The 18,031-nt window shown below is 42.3% G+C and overlaps 1 protein-coding gene across 3 annotated transcripts in view; it reads left to right on the top strand.

The window, feature by feature from the left end:
• The first annotated feature begins 6,873 nt into the window (after positions 1–6,873).
• The window catches only part of slc30a9 (solute carrier family 30 member 9), a 36,850-nt gene continuing 25,692 nt past the window's right edge, over positions 6,874–18,031 (top strand). The window contains exons 1-8 of one of the 3 annotated variants that reach the window (XM_034181946.1): positions 6,874–6,984; positions 7,283–7,472; positions 10,272–10,472; positions 10,689–10,733; positions 10,992–11,091; positions 11,259–11,351; positions 11,455–11,537; positions 17,818–17,876. In XM_034181946.1, the coding sequence (XP_034037837.1) occupies positions 7,364–7,472; positions 10,272–10,472; positions 10,689–10,733; positions 10,992–11,091; positions 11,259–11,351; positions 11,455–11,537; positions 17,818–17,876 (690 nt within the window). In that variant the 5' untranslated portion in view covers positions 6,874–6,984; positions 7,283–7,363. The other 2 variants (XM_034181947.1, XM_034181948.1) reach the window with 2 other exon arrangements.

The following is an 18,031-nucleotide window of genomic DNA, read 5'->3' as shown; positions in this document are numbered from 1 at the left end:
CCAGGAACAAAAATTGTGTTACATAGTGTTATTGATTAAAATTTTCCATTTTAATTGTGATATTAAAAAGGTGGATCTGGATGTTTCTGTTAAGTGATTGCATTCAAACCTATCTACCACTGTGTATTAGTGTGGTTTGTCAGTTATTTGTCAAATATATTGAAAACACTGCTGCTTCTTGAGTCAATGAGTTACTGTCAATGCAAGGGTATAAACATCAACTGTACTGTTACACAGAGTCAGTATACCTGCAGGTGTTTTTTTGTTTTGTCTTTTCCTACGTCATGGTGGCACAGTAGTTTTGTCTTTATTGGTGACTAATGCAGCAGTGATTTGCTTTATTTGTCAATAAAATGGTTGAAAATAAAATTGATACAGTAGATAAAATTGATGAGGATAACAAAGTAATAAACTTATTTCCATTGTGGTTTTTGGCGGTGGGGCGGTGGTGTTCAGTAGTGTGCAGGGCAAAGAACAAAAAATTAACTCTGCAAAAAGGCACAAAATACTTGGAGAAATAAAGGGCAGAATGACTTACGAATAAGATGATAATGTAAAAACATATGTGATACAACAGTGTACACCAATAATACAAATATAAACTTGCTCTTTGACATGTTTTGTGAAAGTATCTTTCATAGATAACACATTCACAGAAGCAGGTAACTGGTTCCATAGTAAAGTATCAGTAGGTTAAAAAGTGTGATTTATGTGATAACAAGCAAAGCTATTGTATTTCTGGTACAGTTATGAAATGGCAAAGTTGTTTTTTTGAATATACTGGAGATTTACTTACTATGGTAGGTGTTGCATATATAATTCAATTTCAGCTGCTGAACACGGCAGTCAACTGGTAGTGTACCTAATTTCCTAAATTCATATTCACCGATATGGCTTCTTGGAGGTAAATCCAGCATATACAGTGGGGTAAAAAAGTATTTAGTCAGCCTCTGATTGTGCAAGATCTCCGACTTAGAAAAATAACAGAAGTCTGTAATTTTCAACTATGAGAGAGAAAATGAGAAAAAAAATCCAGGAAATCAAATTGTAGGATTTTTTTTTTTTTAATTATTTGTAAATTATGGTGGAAAATAAGTATTTGGTCACCCACAACCAAGAAAGATTTCTGGCTCTCACAGACCTGTAACAACTTCTAAGCTCTTCTGTCCTCCACTCATTACCTGTATTATGGCACCTGTTTGAACTTATCTGTATAAAAGACAACTGTCCTCAGACTCCAAACTCAACCATGACCAAGACCAAAGAGCTGTTGAAGGACACCAGGAAGAACATTGTAGACCTGCACCAGGCTGGGAAGAGTGAACCTACAATAGTCAAGCAGGTTGGTGTGAATAAATCAACTGTGGGAGCAATTGTAAGAAAATGGAAGACATACAAGACCATTGATAACCTCCCTCGATCTGGGGCTCCACTCAAGATGTCATCCCGTGGGGTCAAAATGATCATGAGAACGGTGAAAAAAATCCCAGAACTACACGGAGGGACCTGATGAATTACCTGCAGAGAGCTGGGACCAAAGTAACTAAGGCTACACACTATGCAGAGAGGGACTCAAATCCTGCAGTGCCAGGTGTGTCCAGGTCCGTCTGAAGTTTGCCAGAGAACATATGGATGATCCAGAAGAGGACTGGGAGAATATCATGTGGTCAGATGAAACCAAAATAGAACTTTTTGGTTAAAAACTCAACTTGTGTTTGGAGGAACAAGAATGCTGAGTTGCATCCCAAGAACACCATACCTACTGTGAAGCATGGGGTTGGAAACATCATGCTTTGGGCTGTTTTTCTGAAAAGGGGACAGGACGACTGATCCGTGTTAAGGGAAGAATGAACGGGACCATGTATCGTGAGATTTTAAGCCAAAACCTCTTTCCATCAGTGAGAGCATTGAAGATGCAACGTGGCTGGGTCTTCCAACATGACAATGATCCCAAACACACCGCTCGGGCAACGAAGGAGTGGCTCCATAAAAAGCATTTCAAGGTCCTGGAGTGGCCTAGCCAGTCTCCAGACATCAACCCCATAGAAAATTTGTTGAGGGAGTTGAAAGTCCGTGTTGCCCAGCGACAGCAACCAAAACATCACTACTCTAGAGGAGATCTGCATGGAGGAATGGACCAAAATACCAGCTACAGTGTGTGCATACCTCGTGAAGACTTACAGGAAATGTTTGACCTCTGTCATTGCTAACAAAGATTATGTTACAAAGTATTGAGTTGAACTTTTGTTATTGACCAAATACTTATTTTCCACCATAACTTACAAATAAATTCTTTAAAAATCCTCCAATGTTATTTCCTGGATTTATTTATTTATTTATTTATTTATCATTTTGTGTCTCATAGTTGAAGTGTACCTATGATGAAAATTACAGACCTCTCTCATCTTTCTAAGTAGGGGAATTTGCACAATCAGGGACTGACTAAATACTTTTTTACCCCACTGTATCTGATAACCTCATTCTGAGTAACTTGGAGCCAAGCCTTTGTCCTCTTAGAGAGCCTACTAGTGGATCTGGAAAGTATTCACAGTACCTCAGTTTTTCTACATTGTTTTATGTTAACAGCCTTATTCCGAAATGGATGAAATGATTCCCCTCCCCCCCACAAAGAAATCTACACACAATACTTCATAATGACAATGTCAAAAAAGGTTTTTTTGAGATTATTTTGTAAATTTATTAAAAATTTAAAAACTAAGACATAGTATTCACAGCCTTTGCCATGAAGCTCAAAATTGAGCTCAGGTGCATCCTGTTTCCACTGATCATTCTTGAGATGTTTCTACAGCTTTAATTCAGTTGACTGGACATGATTTGGTCCTGATGGTCACTCTGTCAGACCTCCAGTATTCCTCTGTGGAGAGAGAAGAACCTTCCAGAAGGACAACCATCTCTGCAGTAATCCATCAATCAGGCCGGTGTAGTAGAGTGGCCAGACATAAGCCACTCCTTATTAAAAGGCACATGGTAGCCCACGTAGAGTTTGCCAAAAGGCACCTGAAGGACTCTGACCATGAGAAACAAAATTCTCTGGTCTGATGAGACAAATATTGAACGCTTTGGCCAGCATTATGCTGTGGGGATGTTTTCCAGTGGCAGGAACTGGGACACTCATCAGGATTGAGGGAAAGATGAATGCAGCAACGTACAGAGACTTGCTCGTAACCTCAGACTTGGGTGATGGTTCATCTTTCAGCAGGACAATGACCCTAAGCACACAGCTAAGATATCAAAGGAGTGACTTCAGGACAACTCTGTGAATGTCCTTGAGTAGCCCAGACCTGAATCTGATTGAACATCTTTGGAGGAATGGGCAAAACTGCCCAAAGATAGGTGCACCAAGCTTGTGGCATCATATTCAAGTAGACTTGAGGCTGTAATTGCTGCTAAAGGTGCATGAGCAAAGTATTGAGCAAAGGGTGTGAATACTTACGTACATGCGATTTATTCGTTTTTTTAGATAGATAGATAAATACTTTATTCATCCCCTATAAGGGGAAATTCATCTGCCCGAGAGCATACATACATACACAATTCATCCATACAATAAAATACCAATAAATAAGACAAATATAAAAACACATGGAAATAAAACTACATTAACAAGAAGCGTTAAACAATCTCATGGCGGCCGGGACAAATGATCTTCTATACCTCGCAGTCCTGCATCTCATAGAGAGGAATCTGTCACTGCGGTTACTTTTCTGAGCAACCACAGTGTTGTGTAGAGGATGAGATTTGTTGTTAACAATAGAATTCATAATACACCTCATCCTGCACTCCACCAGTTCACCCACAGAGACCGCCTCCCGCCCCATCACTGACACACACTTCCTGACAAATTTGTCCAGTCTGTTGCTGTCCCTGACAGACAAGCTCTTCCCCCAACACACAACAGCAAACAATACAGCGCTGACCACAACAGATTGATATAAAAGGAAAAGCATATCGTTACAAACGTCAAAAGATTTCAGTCTTCTGAGGAAGAACAATCTGCTTTGTCCCCTTTTATATGCTGCATTTACCTGCGCCGACCAGTCCAATCTATTGTCAGTGTGGACTCCAAGGTACTTGTATGTGGGGATCACCTCAGTGCCCACATTGTCCATACTGACTGGTAGGTGTTGTGCTTTCCTCTTGCCAAAGTCAACTATCATTTCCTTTGTTTTGCTGGTGTTCAACACCAGCCCATTGTACGTGCTCCAGTTGAACTCCTTGATAACTGCCCTGTACTCTGTCTCATCCCCCCCACACACACACAGGCCACCACAGCTGTGTCATCAGAATATTTCTGCATATGACATGTTGGATTCCTGCAGATGTATACGAGGTCTATTAGATAATAAACCGACCCATTTATTATTTTTTTTAACTATATGGATTTGAATGACGTGTGATTCCACCAATCATGCTTGAACCCTCGTGCGCATGCGTGAGTTTTTCACGCGTCAGTGACGTCATTTCCCTGTGGGCAGGCCTTGAGTGAGATGTGGTCCCGCCCTCTCGGCTGAATTCCTTTGTTTCACACGCTGCTCGAGACGGCGCGCGTTGCTTTATCAAAATTTTTTCTGGACCTGTGAGGAATATCCGAGTGGACACTATTCGAGAAATTAAGCTGGTTTTCTGTGAAAAGTTTAACGGCTGATGAGAGATTATGGGGTGTTTCTGTCGGTGTAAGGACTTCCCACAGAGCAGGACATCGTGCAGCGCTTCCAGGCGCAGTCGTCGGACTGTTTCGACCTGAAAACATCCTAATTTAAGGCTTAATTCACCCAGGACGTCGTGAGAGAACAGGGAAGATTCAGAAGAGGCCGGCATGAGGACTTTATGCGGACATTCCACTGTTTAAGGACATTTTTTAATGAAAGACGTGCGCGCAAATTCGCCGAGTCGTTTCCGTGATGACTCGGCAAATCTGTGTGCGCCGCGACAGGAAAAACACCTCCGTGTTGAAGACCATTTGTAAAATTCAGGCGGCTTTTGATGGCTTTCAACAAGTGAGTAACTGAGAAATTGTTTAACAGCTTGGGCATGTTCCAACTTGCCCGTTAAGGTTTCCAACGGAGGTATTTTTCCTGTCGCGACCCCCCGCGGTCGGGTCCAGCCCGACATGCGACTCTGCCCGCACGTTCTTTCATTACAAAATGTCCGTTAACAATGGAATGTCCGAATAAACTCCTCATGCCGACTTCTTCTGAAAGTTCTCTGTTCTCTGACGACTTCCTGGATCAACAGAGCCTGAAATGTGGAAGTTTTCAACTTGAAACGGCGAAACGCTGCCGCCTCGAAGCGCAGATCGCCATCAGGCGCCGTGGGCCGTCCTTACGGCGACACTACCAGACCAAAATCTCTTATCAGCTGTTAAAATTTTTACCGAAAACCAGCTGAATTTATCGAATGGTGTCCACTCAGTCTCTGAGCCATTCCTAAACAATGAAAAAATCGATGAGAGGGTGGGCCACTCCTCACTCAAAGACTGCCCACAGGCGAATGACGTAACCGACAGGCGTGAAAAAACTCTCACATGCCCACGAGGGTTCAAGCATGTCTGATGTAATCACACGTGATTCAAATCCATATGGTTTTTGAAAAAAATAATAAGGTCGGATACTTTTCTAATAGACCTCGTATATACAGTGTGAAAAGAAAAGGTGAGAGGATTTTTGCAATAGATTTGCAAAAATGTCAAAAAACGTTTTTTATGTTGTCATAATGGGGTGTTGTGAGTATAATTTTGAGGGGGAAAAAATTAATTTACTCCATTTTGGAATAATGCTGTAACATAAAATGTGGAAAAAGTGAAGTACTGTGCCACAAACTGCAAGCATTGTCAAAATGAACAATCAAAGTATAAAGCAGTAGTTTCTTTGTTTTCAGGTTAAATTTTTTGACATTCCTGTAGAGGAATTTAACGTTTTTAAGATTTAACCTTAACCTTGTTCATTGTTAGTGGCCTTGACAGCCATCAAACCCAGGATTTGGAAATGGAAGGGACTGGAAAACGAGCTTCTTTCAAGCATCATGTAAAAACATGTAGAGATCGACAGAGATAACGAAAAAGCCTCTGAGTCACTTACAGTCAGGAAAAATCCTTTCCATTGCATTGTGCGGCATTTTGACCATGTTATTTGACTTTTATTGCTGTTAATCAGAAGACAAGGCACTATTGCAGTGCCTCACCACCACCAGGTCTACATTATTTGATGTTATCATATAACATCAGAGGTCTGAAACATTTGTTAGCACCAGAAAAGCTTATGTCTGAGCCAGTAAGTTGAGCCACCAAGTTTAATTTAATTCATTCTTTGCATTGTGAAGACATATGAACATTACATTATTACTGTTTGGATTTTTGAATACATAGCGCAGACAGCACACACTGACATTGGATTTGACTCACGACCATGACATGACCTGTGTTGCAATACAACCCCAATTCCAATGAAGTTGGGATGTTGCATGAAATGTAAATAAAAACAGAATATAATGATTTGCAAATCCTCTTCAACCTATATTCAATTGAATACATCACAAAGACAAGATATTTAATGTTCAAACTGATAAACTTTATTATTTTTGTGCAAATATTTGCTCATTTTGAAATGGATGCCAGTGGGATATGTTTACCACTATACCTTTCCTTCTAACAACACTACGTACATAAAAAGTATTAAGTTTTCAGTAATTTGCAAAAAATGTATTTATTAATATGGATATTTGTTTGCATCCTACGTCAAAAACAAATATACTGAATTAAAAACACATTTTTAAAAACAAATGCCCTTGGTAAGTAAGGTTGATTGAATATCGCGATGTCTCGAAAGTCGTTTTGAAAACATTGACGCCCTCGCGAGATTAACGTCACCATCGGTCGGGTCACGTGTGTATGTTTGTAGCAGCAGTTTGGCCGTAGATTCTTTGTAGTGATTATAGATTATGCAGTGCAAACGTCATGATAGAAAGGTTTGTTTTCTTCCCCGAGTTACACTAAATAACTGGACGGGTTAGACGTTAATGAGATTTTGCTGTGCGCTTATTAGCTATGATAGCTAACAGTGTTAGCTAGCTAACTTTAGCATCTTAGCTAGCCGGTGTCGAGACATTATAAGTAGTTAACCTGTTGGCAAATCATTAAACCGAAAGCTCCTACATGTGAGCCTTACCGCTAGAATACGCGATACGTTTCTGGAGATCGTTGCCACTTTATTACTATGTGACGGTCGGCAGTGAAAGCTTGGCGTTATAATCTGTCTGGGTTAAGTTGACAGGGGGACTGTGGGGCTGTACGTGACGTCACCTAGCGATTTCCAATTCTTCAGTACCGAGTCCCGTCACAGCCACGATGTTCCCCAGCCTGGCCCACAGACCGTGGCGTGTGTTCTGCCGAGTGTCGCTACAGCACAGGGCCTCGCTGTGCCACCGATCCGCGAGGACTCCCCATATGGGCTGTGGTGAGAAATGACAGTTCAAACTATTACCTGGGTACTTTGTCCGCAGAGCAGGTAGATCAGTGGGTAAGGACGTGGGTTTGACTGGCCACAGTACCTGTCAGTTTGCCTGGAAAAGACTGTTCAGATGGATTGTTGTGAATGTGTACCGGTGTCACGATTGTCAAGCAATCCTAGAACACTCTAGTGGTGTGTTGAGATTGTCATTGTTATGAAATTGTGATGCATTTGTCATGTTTGGTGTTTTAGAAAGCTAACAAGAACTATATGGTTAATAAATCTGTACATAGCCGTTTTGATAATTCATGTATGGCCAAATTTCCGTTTTGAAATGACAATCTTAAACCTTGTCTCTGGTTCCAAAATAGTTGTAATTTTGTGTGGTTATGATGGTTGTCCTGTGCTTGAGGTCAAAAAAGAAATTATTGAGCAAGACTGGGCTTAGAACCTGAGGCCTTTCGCTCAGAAGTCTGATCCCCAACCACTTGCGATACGACATCTCACACTCTTTAGTGTATTGTAGCTTTAAGTTATCTTATATGCTATGTACAAATGGTTAACCCTAACCCTATGCAGATAGCTCAGTGGATAAAGAGCTTGCCTGCCAATATGTAAACCTGGATTCAGATTCCACTCATGCTACCTGTCTATGTCCTTGGACAAGACACTTAATCTGCTTGGTCTCAGTCCAGCCAGCTGTCAATGGGCACCACCCCTGGTCGGGGAAGTATCCTGCAATGGACTAGCATCCCTTCCAGCAGGAGTCCATTATGCCACAGAAATCGGACATAAGCATCAGCCCGATGGCCCTATAAGGACTTAAAAACCTGAACTAAACTTAACTATATTTCAGTCAGTAATAGGGTTGGGTATCAAGAACCGGTTCTTTTCAGGTATCGTTAAGAAATTATTCGATCCACTGATATCAGTAGCCACTTCTGCAACGTGGCTCTGCTTTGAACCTTGAACCAATGAAGCAGTGCTTTGATCCGCTGCTTCATTGGTTCATTGCTTCGCTCCTCTTCAGAAGCGGTAACTCTGCTTCTTAATCCCTCTCAAAGCCATTAAAATATGTAAATCGTGAGTCACTTTTGTGCGGATTAAAGTAACTGGGACTCCTGTCTTGTTGCGAGAAAGAAAGAAGAACCGTCCTCCGTTCCGTTCGCACAGCTCCAAACACTGCACTGCTCCCTGAGTCAAGTTAGAAAGATAGAGTCCGCTCGGAATTAATAACTTCAAAGCAAATCGCCATTTAAATCAAATGACAGCTCTTTCCAAACATTGAAATACAGACAATAAACTGCAATCGATCAAAATGGTTTGTTTTTTTTCCCTCCATAAATGAGACGTCCTGGCTGACGTGCAGCAGCCCAAGACTGTATGGCTGCAGAGCTGCAGACTCCAGCAGCCAACTGACTTCAGCTCAGATCATTAATGTCTGAAAAGAAATGCTTTTGACAAACACTACAGATTTTGTTCATTTCTATTTATGTCCAGAGATCAAGGGTCCGGTAACCAATTTCATGGTAACCATTTCAATTTGGCCACTAACTCACTTACAGTCCTCATGGTCTATATCTGTTTTAATTCTTTTTTCTTGTTTGTCTATATGTGGTTTTGCAGATAGTAGAAAACAGATGGACCATGTTGGCCAGTTTTTCATCTTTACAAGTACAACACATTTTTAACTTCTTAAAAAGGGCTTACATCCATGCTTTTACACTCTCCCACCAACCCACAAAGATTTCATTAAATGGTGGTGCTTGAAAAATCTTGTTTCATGGTGTCATAAAGAGGTGATGTGGAGGAAGAGACGGAATTGTGACTGCCGTATTGTGTAATTTGGATAGTGTCTTAGTGGTCACCATGGTTGCCACACAGCCAGAAGGTCCCAGGTTTGCTTCTGGCCTGGCCCTTTCTGTGTGGAGTTTGCGTGGGTTCCCTGCAGGTGCTCCGGCTTCCTCCCACTACCCAAGACATACAAGTTATGTAAATTGGAGTCTCTAAACTGACTGTCGGTGTGAATGTGTATATGTGTCAGACTACGATAGACTGACAGCCTGTCCAGAGTGTACACCACTTCTTGCCCAATGTTCAATAAGAAAGGCAGGTTCCAGCAACCCCCCCCAGTCGATGACCCTTAAATGGAATTAGTGGGTTTAAAAATGGATGGATGTAGAAATTTGTTTCCAAAGCAGTGCTTACCAATCCTGGTCTTCTGGGCCAAAAGTACTGAATGTTTTCCATATCAGTTCACTGTTTCATTGTTCAGCCAGCTGGTGATTGGCTGAACAAACTTGACTGAGCTAATCTGGCCTGGCCTGAGTACATCAGCGACAAATGGAAAACGTGCAGCATTTTGGGACCAGAAGAAACAATACTAGGAAACACCGCTATAAAGCATACCAGACTGACCACATGAATTCCAAGTGAAAACCCAGTTTGAACCATTGGTTACAAAAACATCACCTTCTGGACAGTGCCTTCAGCTCGTTGTCACATTTTCAGACAAAAGGATTATAGTTTTTGGAAACTCAAAAAGTATGAACTGTTGTCAGAGTAAAAATTTCAGAATCTTCCTATTGTCTTAATACCTTCAACATATGGGTTTTTGAAAAGTTTCAATCGGGCTGCGGTGCCCATCTATTGAATTGGTATGGGATGGCGATGATGTGGCTTCTCCCAAATCTCAGGCCTCAAAGAGGAGACAGACTGTTTCTTTTAGAAATGTTAATGGGAATCAAAACAAGCATTCACAAAGACAGCAGAGTGTTCTCATATTTCTCATGTTTCATTGCACAGGTTGGCAAAGTGTGGGCATTCACAGCTTGTGGTTCAGCCTGCCAGACTGCCGTAGAGCTTATCTTGGCTTTAGACAAGTCCAGTACTACTCTAACTCTGGTTCCAGCAAAGATGATCCTCCAAAGCCATCATCGGAAGAGGTTCCAGTTGCAGACAAGATTGGGTCTGGTGCTACAAAAGCCACTGCAGGGTCATTAGGTGATTCTCTTCACAGTTCTGACTACTCTGCAAGTTTTTGAAACGTAGTCTGTCAGGGCTTTGCATTGTTTTTCTTGTATTTTATGTTGTGTGCACTAATGATTAATAGTTCCTTTTCACAACTTCTACAGTTGTTCTGGTCTGGAGTAAATGTTGTATCTTTTGGAGGAGAAAAGCCCTCAGCTTTAAAATAATTACTAAACTGTTCTGTTGTAGGCTTGACACCTCAGACACTCAGTAAGGTTGAGACCATTCAAGTAAAAGGTAATGAACTGCTTTCACAGACACAGTACATCATATCAAACAGTTTTTAACAACAGTCTGTTGATCTGGATTTTGCATCTTGCACAATAATATGGATGTGACATTTTGGACAGTCACTGGGACTGATACTGAATTAGGATTCATTTTATTTTTTCATATTATACTAGGTCATCAGGAAAAAAAATACTGAAAGATTATAAAATATATTAACAGAGAAGAAAACCCATTTTGCTTATTTTTCTGTTGTTTTGTCCTCAGTACGGGCTGTTCTGAAGAAGAGGGAGTATGGAAGCAAGTACACTAAAAACAACTTCATCACAGCAGTCAGAGCCATGAATGAATTCTGCCTCAAATCAAGGTAATGTCTGTTTGTGAATCATTTGAGGAACTTTACATTATTTCCCATTGACTCTCACAAATAAATATTTTATCAGCAATAAAATGTGGAAAATCAAAAGCTTCTATACCTTTCAGTTAAGCCAACCTGCAGTTTTTTTGTTTCTTTGGTTGTCATCTTGATTGCAGTGACCTGGAACATCTACGGAAGATCAGAAGGCGTAGCCCCCACGATGACACAGAGGCTTTCACTGTGTTCCTGCGGTCAGATGTGGAGGCAAAGTGAGTTGCATAATCTTCTGATGCTTTTGTCCCTTCAACTTGTAGCTCAGTCTGTCAGCGTTGGGTATATATGACTTTTGTTATATTTCTGGGTACCTGGTAGAGCTGTGGATGTGTGGGGAAGTCCCGAAGCTCTTGCAAGAGAACGAAAACTCAGGAAAGAGGCGGAAAGAGAGTTCCAAGAGAGTAAGTTGTTTTCTACTTGCATTTGTTTTTGTTTTTTTTGTTTTTTCTTTTTTGGGTGGGGTGGGGAGTGGGGCAGTTTATTCCAGTTTGGTGCCTGGTTTTGTTTTGTTTTGATTGTGGTTGTAAATAGGGCTGCCAATAACGTGTACTGATGTGTCTTTAGTAATTTCTTTTGGCTCCTTCCGTTTTTGCTTGCTGCAGCTCGCTCTTCCCCCAAAAAAACTCTGTCATAATTGTGTTTAGAAACCAGTCACCATTTGTTTTATTATACATCTGTGTAGTTAATAAGTAAAATAATCTCCACGGACAATTTGCTCGCACGCGCATGTAAAATAAAAAGAAACTCCGCTCCCGCAGCTGTGGGGCTGCTGCTTGCTCCAAAAACTCTGTCATAATTGTGAAATAAAGGACAAAAGAGACATAAGTCCTGCTCACAGGCTGCTACCAGAGACAGGACATGTTCACATTTTCAGTCAAAATCCAGACATCTCCACATCACTACATATTCAGTTCCTGATTGGTCATCGCGGCACGACGAGAGGAAAAAGTTCAGATTTTTTAACTTGGAGAGGAGGGCAATGCAATGTGATGCGACGCAATATCGCGCCACAAACGCACCAATCGCTCAAAATCGCTTCACTCGCGTCGCTTCATTCGCATCCATCGCATCGTGGTGCGTGACTTGGCGCCGAAACGCATCCTTACATAGGGATTATATGGCAACCTGTCGCTGCAGTCACTTGCGTCGCGGCCGGTGTGAACGCGGCATAACACCGCAAGGGCTTCCTGATGTAACTCCAAATTTATATTGTCATGATACTAGAATTTCAAATGCAATACTGATACTGAAGAAAATACTAGATTAGATAGAACTTTATTAATCCCTTGTGAAGACTCCCTCAGGGAAGTTGAGGTTCCAGCAGTATTGTATAGCAGCACACAGGGTAAGAAGCACACAGAGTATCAAAAGTAGAAATAAAAACAATTTGCAAAATGTAAACACTTCCTTCTGCACCAGACTCACTCTTCCACCAGGGGCCTGTACTACGAAGCGGGGTTAACTTACTCAGATGTAACCCAGGGTCAACCTCTTAAACTGGGGTTGACAAAACCTGGTTTTCTCAAGTGGTGTTAATCGGTACTACGACGCTGAATAAGATGTTGATTTGTTGAACCTGTGTTAACCTAATTGGAGTTTGTGCGCGTTCACATAAAAAGGGCAGGTTGCAGCACATGTCACCATTTTTCAATGATGGCGCGGTCACCTTACTTTACCGAAGATGAATGCACGATTATTATGCGGAGCTACGAGGAATTTAAATTAATGTTAAGGGGGGAAATCGAACACATCGTCTGCCAATAAAGCAAGACAGGCTTGTTGGCAACTTATTGCTGATCGGGTAAATGCGTAAGTACAATTCAATTGTTCTCCAAATCTGTTACAGATGATTAACCTGTGGAATGTCTAATATGTGTAAAAAAATGACCTTCTGTCATTAATTACGCCCAGATGTAACACGATTCAGAAGTGGGCATAGGCCTACTAATAAATGTTAGGTTAATTTAATGTTTCCTAAATAGGCTACCTTGACTGTATGATTGCTATTCCTAATCCTGTCAATATTTCAGATGCAATAGCAGTGCCAAACGCACCTGGCAGCAGGTGAAGATGAAATATAAAAACATCCTTCAGAATGGTAGGTTTATATTCATAGCTTGATAAGCCCCACTTCGCCTAATTAATGGACATGTATTAGACCTATTTTGATATTAGTAATTACCCGCGATTGCATAAAACCCTTCTTTGATTTGCATTGCGGATAAATGGCCAGGGAAAACGACAAATGCAGCCAACAGTTTAGATAGAGCAAGTACTACCTTGCGAATCATATGACATACAGTATTCTTGCTCAGATGTTCAGCATCACCGATGGAATACATAAATTGTCCACTGGCAAAATAGGCACAAGGCACATTATCTGCTCGATCGTCGGGGCATTGCTACACTGTAAAAAATGACTTGTTTTTAGAAGAAAACGCTGGCAGCTGTGATTACCAGGGAATTCCTGTAAAACATACAGCAGCACAGTAGATAACATTACAGACATAATATGTATATGGATTTACAGTGAATGAACCACGGCTGACTCACATTAAAAGAATTGTTAAATCTACAAACAAGAGCTCTCTTTTTTTTTCACATTTAACTGCAGTATTTTTTACAGGAATTCCCTGGTAACCACAGCTGCCAGTGTGTTCCTGTAAAAACAACAGTCTTTTTTTTACAGTGTACGATGGGTGATGTTACAGACTTCTGGCCCGATCAGCTGACAAAGATAACGAATTCCCTTGGCTGAGAATCTATATCTTTCATAGAGAATATCGTCCGGGTATGCCAGCGGATTCTGGCGGTCTTTAAAAACCCTCGCCCTGCGAAGAGAGCCCCTCACAATTTGTGCCCCAATATCAAATGGATCATCCAGGTAGGCCGGCATTGTCTTTGGAGTGATTGAAGGTGGATGGACGGTACTTATAAAGGGCGTGGTTAAGCAAAAACCTCAAGCTAACCTAGAACATAACCCGCTCGGAGCAGGTTTGGCACACAGCATAAATTGCCATGGCAGCATACCTCGATCAAAACCTATCCACCTTTCATAGTACGGGTTAACCGGGACTCCACACTCATCAGCTTACTCCCAAAGTTACCCTGATAAGCCAGTAACCCCGCTTCGTAGTACAGGCCCCTGGTGTACTGTCCCTCATTGTGGCTGCTGGGAGTGTAAGGAGGTCCCTGCTCAGAATCAACCCACCCTAAGGCAGCAGGAGCGATTTGCATCCCATGGCGGGTTCTGAGAGATGCTGCTCATCAGCTCACAGGGGTGCCAACAGATGTGTTTAACATCTCCCTCTCCCAAGCTGCTTCAAGATGGCCACCATCATTCCTGTACCTAAGACCTCCACAGCATCATGTATGAATGACTATCGCCCTGTGGCGCTCACCCCAATAGTCATGAAGTGCTTTGAGCGGCTGGTGTTGGCCCACCGAAAGGAAACCATCAGGAGCACTGTGGACCCTCATCAGTATGCTTACAGGAACAATAGGTGCACATCTGATGCAGTGTCAGCAATTGTCCTCCAGGCCCTCACCCACCTGGAGAGCAGTGACACATATGTCATGCTTCTCTTCCTCGAGTTCAGTTCAGGCTTTTAATACGATCATCCCACAAACCCTCATTAACAAGCTGGCACTACTGGGGCTTAGACCATCACTGTGCAACTGGGTACTGGACTTTCTGACCAACAGGCCGCAGTCTGTGACAATCCATGGATGGTTGTCTATATCCTCCATTCTGAACACCAGCTCCCCTCAGGGATGTGTCCTGAGCCCCCTGCAGTACACTTTGCTGACTTACGGCTGCTCAGCCAAATATCCCAGCTGTCATATTGTCAAGTTTGCAGACAATATGGCCATGATGGGACTAATCTCCCACAATGATGAGGCAGTGTACCGACAGGAGGTTCAACATCTAGAGGTGTGGTGCAGAGCCAACAATCTGTATAAATGTGATGAAGATGAAGAAAGTGATCATGGACTTCAGGAGTAACCACTCCACAATCACAGGCACAGCTGTACAAGTGGTCTCCAGCTTCAAGTACCTGGATCTGCACATTCCTGACAATCTCACCTGGTCAAACAACAGCCAGCTTCCTGAAAAAGGCCCACCAATGCCTCTACTTGCTCCTCTCCCACCCGCTCTTGTCTCCAATGCAGGTGTGGTGGAGAGCGTCCTGACAGTCCATCACTGAGTGGTACATTCACTGTTCTGCAGCGAACACGAAGGCTCTGCAGCGTGTGGTGAAAGCTGCACGGAGGATCATTGAGCGTAATCTTCCTTCCATCAGTCACATTTACATCAGCCACAACAGTGAGATGGGTCCTCCGGAATTATGAAGGACCCCACTCAACCCGCCCATGGACTGTTTGTTGCTCTACGTTCAGGGAGAAGGCTGCACAGCATCAAGGCCAGAACCTCCCATCTGTGGTCCAGCTTTTTTCCGGAAGCTATCAGACTGATTAACAAAATGTCACACCCCTAACGCAACGCTGCTAAATGGGGCTGAGTGCAATGTGCTCACAATTCACTTTTTGCAGTTTACCACACTGGCTCTTCTGTTTAACTTACACTCAACAAAAATATAAATGCAACACTTTTGGTTTTGCTCCCATTTTGTATGAGATGAACTCAAAGATCTAAAACTTTTTCCACATACACAATATCACCATTTCCCTCAAATATTGTTCACACACCAGTCTAAGTCTGTGATAGTAAGCACTTCTCCTTTGCTGAGATAATCCATCCCACCTCACAGGTGTACCATATCAAGATGCTGATTAGGCACCATGATTAGTGCACAGGTGTGCCTTAGACTGCCCACAATAAAAGGCCACTCTGAAAGGTGCAGTTTTGTTTTATTGGGGGGGGGATACCAGTCAGTATCTGGTGTGACCACCATTTGCCTCATGCAGTGCAACACATCTCCTTCGCATAGAGTTGATCAGGTTGTCAATTGTGGCCTGTGGAATGTTGGTCCACTCCTCTTCAATGGCTGTGCGAAGTTGCTGGATATTTGCAGGAACTGGTACACGCTGTCGTATACGCCGGTCCAGAGCATCCCAAACATGCTCAATGGGTGACATGTCCGGTGAGTATGCCGGCCATGCAAGAACTGGGACATTTTCAGCTTCCAAGAATTGTGTACAGATCCTTGCAACATGGGGCCGTGCATTATCCTGCTGCAACATGAGGTGATGTTCTTGGATGTATGGCACAACAATGGGCCTCAGGATCTCATCACGGTATCTCTGTGCATTAAAAATGCCATCATTAAAATGCACCTGTGTTCTTCGTCCATAACAGACGCCTGCCCATACCATAACCCCACCCCCACCATGGGCCACTTGATCCACAACATTGACATCAGAAAACCGCTCACCCACACGACGCCACACACGCTGTCTGCCATCTGCCCTGAACAGTGTGAACCGGGATTCATCCGTGAAGAGAACACCTCTCCAACGTGCCAAACACCAGCGAATGTGAGCATTTGCTCACTCAAGTCAGTTACGACGACGAACTGAGTCAGGTCGAGACCCCGATGAGGATGACGAGCATGCAGATGAGCTTCCCTGAGACGGTTTCTGACAGTTTGTGCAGAAATTCTTTGGTTAGGCAAACCGATTGTTTCAGCAGCTGTCCAAGTGGCTGGTCTCAGACGATCTTGGAGGTGAACATGCTGGATGTGGAGGTCCTGGGCTGGTGTGGTTACACGTGGTCTGCGGTTGTGAGGCTGGTTGGATGTACTGCCAAATTCCCTTTGGAGACGGCTTATGGTAGAGAAATGAACATTCAATACACGAGCAACAGCTCTGGTTGACATTTCTGCTGTCAGCATGCCAATTGCACGCTCCCTCAAATCTTGCAACATCTGTGGCATTGTGCTGTGTGATAAAACTGCACCTTTCAGAGTGGCCTTTTATTGTGGGCAGTCTAAGGCACACTTGTGCACTAATCATGGTGTCTAATCAGCATCTTGATATGGCACACCTGTGAGGTGGGATGGATTATCTCAGCAAAGGAGAAGTGCTCACTATCACAGATTTAGACTGGTTTGTGAACAATATTTGAGGGAAATGGTGATATTGTGTTTTTGGAAAAAGTTTTAGATCTTTGAGTTCATCTCATACAAAATGGGAGCAAAACCAAAAGTGTTGCGTTTATATTTTTGTTGAGTGTACTTTCAGTTTAACTTATTTTAGTTATGTTTGCCTTATTGTGTATTTTATTTGTATTTATTTTGCTTTTTTTTTTTTGTTTTCTTTTGTTTGTTTGTTTGTTTTACTTTCATGCCTTCACCGGGCCTTGAGTATGGAATTCCGCTCTTTTTGTGTATTATATGCTGGAATGACAATAAATGAACGTTGACCTTGAATTTTCCCTCCGTGCAATGACTTTTTGGCTGAGACCCGAAGAGGCTCAATATACATCAAAGAAAGTCTATTGAAATGGTAAATGATGATGATTTTTTGCTGGCTAAATTGTGAAGTGAAGAGATGTGATTAAATTTCTGTGGATGATCTGAATAATTGATTTTTAAATTTTCATTGTGAGTTGTACCAAAGTCCTACTCGCTCTGTCAGTGGCAGAAATACTGAGTACCAGCATTTCTTTTGCCTGTAGTTATTTTCCACTGATATACGTTTCTTCTGTTTGACCTCCAGATATTTTTCGAAATCAGCAGTTGTTGAAGGAATACAAAGATTTTTGGGGGAACACTAAGGTGAGCATCTTATAGACACTTCTTCCAAATCATTTTACAGGTGCATAACAAAAACAGCACCGTGCACAGCAGGTTGCTCAAAAGCCTGCTGTGATTTTTGCCTGACCTTTGTCCCTGTTCCAGAGGTCACTGTATCTATGTGACAGTTGTCCTTT

The sequence above is a fragment of the Thalassophryne amazonica genome, chromosome 11 (genome assembly GCF_902500255.1).
Source record: "Thalassophryne amazonica chromosome 11, fThaAma1.1, whole genome shotgun sequence".
Classification (NCBI taxonomy): Eukaryota; Metazoa; Chordata; class Actinopteri; order Batrachoidiformes; family Batrachoididae; genus Thalassophryne; species Thalassophryne amazonica.
Note: the sequence above shows the minus strand (reverse complement) of the source record. Positions and strands in the feature narration are given on the sequence as shown.